General features: G+C 33.8%; 1 protein-coding gene across 1 annotated transcript; it reads right to left on the reverse strand.

The window, feature by feature from the left end:
• Positions 1-320: 320 nt before the first annotated feature.
• LOC102852964 (olfactory receptor 2H1-like) lies at positions 321-1,277 on the reverse strand. The gene has a single exon (XM_006896305.1). The coding sequence runs from the start codon at positions 1,275-1,277 to the stop codon at positions 321-323; it is 957 nt and encodes a 318-aa protein (XP_006896367.1).
• Positions 1,278-5,394: the final 4,117 nt, after the last annotated feature.

Raw genomic sequence — 5,394 nt, forward strand, 5'->3', positions numbered from 1 at the left:
ATTAGTCATGTCTTTACTCAGCCGCTAGAGCACTAACTCTAGGATTATGAAAATAGTCAAAACATATACAGATGTGTGTATTTATTATTTGTCCATAGATTATTTTGAGAAATAAAAGGAAGCCATAACATTTACAAAAATGGAGATATGAGGGATTTTATGGAGTAGGTGACTTCAGGGTTACATGAAAGTATATTTTATACCTACATTTATACAGATAATTAAGCTATGTTCCTTCTAAATGAAAAACACTAAGAAAATATGATGGTGTCTAAAAGTTCCAGAATCTCAATAATTGCACAAGTTTAGTACACAACTCCCTAACTGAAGTCTCTTGACAGAAGTCTTTTCAGAGCTGTCTTAACCTCTTTGTTTCTCAAGGTGTAGATCAAAGGATTAAGAGAGGGAGTCACTACAGTATAGAAAAGTGTGAGGAATTTACTATGATTCTGTGTGTACTTGCTCTTAGGTTGGATGTAGACACAAATTATTGTCCCGAAGAACAAAACTACAACAATCAGGTGAGACCCACAGGTTCCAAAGGCTTTTCTTCTGACTTCAGCTGATTTTATTCTCAGCACACTCCTCACAATGCAGCCATAAGAGACCAAAATGAGTCCCAGAGGTAAAACCACATAGAGGACACAAGCTACAGATAGCTCATTCTCCAAGAAAGTTGTGTCTATGCATGCAATTTTTATGAGAGCAGGCTCTTCACACACAAAATCATCCACCCTATGGTGACTGCATAGAGACAACTGGAAAACAAGCGTGGTCTGTACTGTTGACTCCAGAAAACCACTAATCCATGCCACAGCTGTTAATTGCCAAAGACGTTTGGGGTGCATGATAACGCAATAGTGGAGGGGTCGACAGATAGCATTGAAGCGATCATAGGCCATTACAGTTAGAAGAATACATTCTGTGGAGCCCAACCCCAAAACACAGTATAGTTGGATTACACAACCAGTGTAGCTAATGGTCTTCTCGGGGCCTTTAATATTCCAAAGCATCTGTGGGACAATACTGGTTGTGAAACAAAGGTCCAGGAAGGAGAGATTTGAAAGGAAGAAGTACATGGGCGTGTGGAGTTTGGGATTCAAATATGAAACGAGTATTATGGCTGTGTTCCCCATCAATGTCAGAATATATATGATAGATATGAGTGCAAGGAGAATCCACTCCACCTGGGGCAAATCAGAAAATCCCAGTAAGATGAAACCTGCAGGCTTGCTGGCATTTGTTCCTTTCAAGACTTTTAAATTATGAATCAACATTCTTTATTGTTCCTATTTATTCCTGTGGGAGAAAATATGATTTTATAAGCAATGTAAATGGGGGGGAACCTCGTAAAACTTGAGCATTTGAAAACTTTAAATATAGAAGAGAAAGAGACAAAATAATCTGAAAAGTATGTACAATCGATTGATGTGAGATAGATAAATACACGGACAGATGATAGATAGATAGATAGATAGATGATAGATAGATAGATATGCACCATAGAGTCAGAACTGACTTATAGCTGATCATCCAGCTATTTTAGCTTTAAAATCAATGTATTAAATTAACTATTATCTCAATTTTGATAGACCAAGTAACATTTAAATATATCAGTTCCATTCTTGACCTCACTTTTCACCATGATACTTGTCTCAAGATAATGACTCTAATATGATAAATGCATCTGAGTTTAATTAACACAATTTTTAAAACAACCAGATCTCCATCTTCAGCTGGTTTTAAGAGACAATACAATCTCACAGGAGAAGATTGCCCACATAGTAGTTAGCAGCTGGTAGATTCAAACTGCTTGCTTTTGGAATGGCTGTGAAACTCCTTACCACTAGGCCACCGAGGCTCGTGCTAACTCTCTCTCTCTCTCTCTCTCTTCCCCCCCCTCCCTTTCTTTCAGTGGATTAGTGGCAAAGAATTGAACTGCTAATGCAAAGGAATGTGGTTCAAATCCACTAAATGCTCTATGGGAGGATGGGCACTCTCTTCCCACGTTGATTAACTGCCTCAAAAAACCCTCTGGAAGGTCGGCTTTGAGTCATTCCAACTCAGTGCCACAATGCAACAACAGAAGATAATAGATGTGGGTATAGATGTAGATAATTAATACAGAAGTCACAGAAAAAGCAATTATATTGAAAAAAGCAAGAATATAATAAATCATAATCATATATCAAAACAGATATGAACCAACCACTTTAAAATTTAATACATAAACTAAAAGTCTATGCACTATGGAAAATTTGAAAAGACATCAATTTTTGTGAATATAGATACATAACAGAGAATGCAAAAAACCAAAATTCTACCATATTAGAATAAAATATTTACTCTGAGAAATTATTCTACATGCTTATTGGAAGGCAATTTTGATTTCACAAAAAATAAATGACTCAGCTAACCACACTAAAAGAGATTACAGAATGGTCAAAAAATGTGGAAATAGACTCAGAAGGTAAAGACAAGGATTACTTGTCTGAAAACTTCTAGTGGAATCCTGAAACAATGGCAATGAATAGCCCTTCAAATCCAGAACAAAGCTCATCCTTTCAGGGCAAATGTAAGACAGACAATAAATTTATAGGGTGAACAAATAACTTCAAAAAGACCCCCACTTCTCAGGAAAATCAACAACACAAAGTCAAAATAGCAGCATTTTCCCAGGAAAAAGTTTAAAATTCAGGACAACTTGATACAGAATGATTAATGGAAACACAAGAGTAAAGTAGGAAGAGCATGATTGCACTGTGAGCATTATATTAAAAAGGAAAATATAATATCTGAATAGTTGAACAGAAAAAGTATTGCCCTACAAATTTTCTCTCAAATCACAATAAAAATAAAATTATAATCTTAATGTTATAAACAAGAAAATGGCTCAAAATAGCTGGTGCAATGACATTTATAAAGGTAAAACTTAAAATGTCAGTCATTATCTAAGCTTAACATGATTGATTGAGCATTCCTCCTTTTACTGAGATTAATAATATCAGGTCATGAGATAAGTGATCTCTTCCTTTAGAATTTTAGTCAGAAACTTTCTAACTATGAATATCTGGTTTCCTTAACAAGAAAATTTTAAAATCAAAGTGAGATAATAATTCTCTTTATTAGACATAATAGATGAACACCGAATGAATAAAGTATTAGAGAGGATATAAAGAGTTGTAGAAAACGATATAATAGTTGGAAATATATAAATAGAAATTACTTTCATTAATATTTATTCCTTTAATTTAGAATTGGTGATAGAATTAAGAGACACTTCTATTATTTGAGTCTTAGAACCTTATGAATATTACTCTCTAGATGAGTCAAATTAAAAAATCCCCATGAGTAAATTCACTTCTTCCACCAAATCCCCACCTCATGGCAATCCTGGTCTGTATAATTTTATTTTATTATATTGATTTTAATGAGTTTCTTTTATTTCAAAACTATGCAAATTTGCTTACACAAAACAATCCATTTTCCTTTCATAAAGTAAATTATATGGAATTGTAAAATAAGACTTGAATCATTAATTTATAAAGATTAAGTATTATACATGTGAAAATTATATTATTGGATCGTAATTTCAGGGTCTTCACATTGACTAGAAAACATGATTATCCTATGAGATCTAAGCCTGCATAACATCCTTTAAAGTGAACAAACAAAACCCTTTGTAATGACAAATTTCTCTCAAATATTAAACCTGAAATCATCAAATAAAACCTTATTTTTAAGAGTTCCAAGCCATTAGCCTGATCTCAGGCAATTATTGCAACACACCACACTATCTTCACTTTCCCTATCCTTTTTACCTTATGAATTTATGTATCCTAGAGCAATCAGTATTTTCCAAGAAGATTCTAGCCTGAAACCCTCTATTTATCTTTCCCATTCTTGTGAATAAAGATCTGGACAAGGATATTTAGATTAGTAAAGAGAAGTTAGCCAATTCTCAATTTTCATGAATACAGTAAATATTTAGTTGCACATAATGAATAACTTCTGTATTTCCTTTATTTTTTCCAGAACAGAAGAAACAAACACTACTTCTTAAGAAAAAAAACAATCCACCTGTAGGAAATTTTGGTTGCTTTGATGAAGTTTCTATCCTGGTCACAATTCCAGAACAGTAAGTGAAGAAATCAAGTAATCTGCTATCCACTACAATCTGCAGCCTCTCTATTGAAGTGTTCTTCAAGTTTATATGTTCATTTTATTTACTTAACATATGTCTCTGGAGCTCTCCTTCTCAGACAATTTCCCATCTCTGTATTGGCAAAGAAGGCAGGTCTCTTGAGAGAAAACCACAAAGGCTTATGTTCTTATGTCTACTAGAAAGCAATCAATTTTATAAAATTAATTTCCTAGCCCATTTTTTAAAAAAAAAATCCATTCCTGAACACACCCATGCAAGCACAGGTACAGGTACATTTTTACTATAAATGCACACATAATCAAAAGACAAATTCTTTTTTTTTTTTACAAATTCAATATTTGTAATGAAAACAGCCTTCAGTTTTGTGTGTTATGTTTTTCATAATGAATATGCAAAGCCAGCTAAGATGATTCATCCATTTACTATACTGATAATTACTTAATTTAGTTTAAAATTGATTATTTTTGTAATGCATATCTATTTTCAACTGTATTTGTACATATACAGATGAATCTCTGTATTCCACCTAAGACATTAAAACATGATTATTGAGAATAAAGTTAGAATGTGATTACTACCCTATAAATTACTGAGAAACAAGAAATTGTGGGAAGGAAATGCATGCTAACATATATTAAAGATGAGAAATGTAAATCATTGTCTTTTCAGAAATGGTTGACTTACATCAGGAAATATATTTCTATCTATTTAACCAGCCTTGGAAACCTTCTTTTTTTATTATTATTTGTTGTTATTGTTTTCTACTTGAAGTACCTCTTAAAGACAATACAATGGTTTCTTTGAGAACTTCTAAAGCGTATTTCAAGCTTTATCCAAAATTGGGGAGCATGAAGGACGTATTAAAACCTCATATACATTTATTTTTAACATCCTAAAAAGTTATCTTTCACTCTGCATTCAACAAAAAATATGAAGACCTGTTTAACATTGTTGGTGTTGTTATGTCCGTCGAGTCACATGCAGCTCATAGCTACCCTAGGTACAACAGCCCTAAACTCTGCTCTGTCCTGTGGCAATTGCACAATCTCTGATACACACCCAACCCAATTACCCCAGTCACTGAATCAATCCACCTCATAGAGGGCCTTCCCTTCCTGTGCTGTCCCTCCACCTACCAAGCATGATGTCCCTCTCCAAGAATCAGTCCCTCCTTACAACATGTCCAAAGTATGTTAGATGGAGCCTCAGAATCCTTGCCTTCAAGGAGC

The sequence above is a fragment of the Elephantulus edwardii genome, unplaced genomic scaffold, assembly GCF_000299155.1.
Source record: "Elephantulus edwardii isolate Elephantulus edwardi_28Jun2011 unplaced genomic scaffold, EleEdw1.0 scaffold00184, whole genome shotgun sequence".
NCBI lineage: Eukaryota > Metazoa > Chordata > Mammalia > Macroscelidea > Macroscelididae > Elephantulus > Elephantulus edwardii.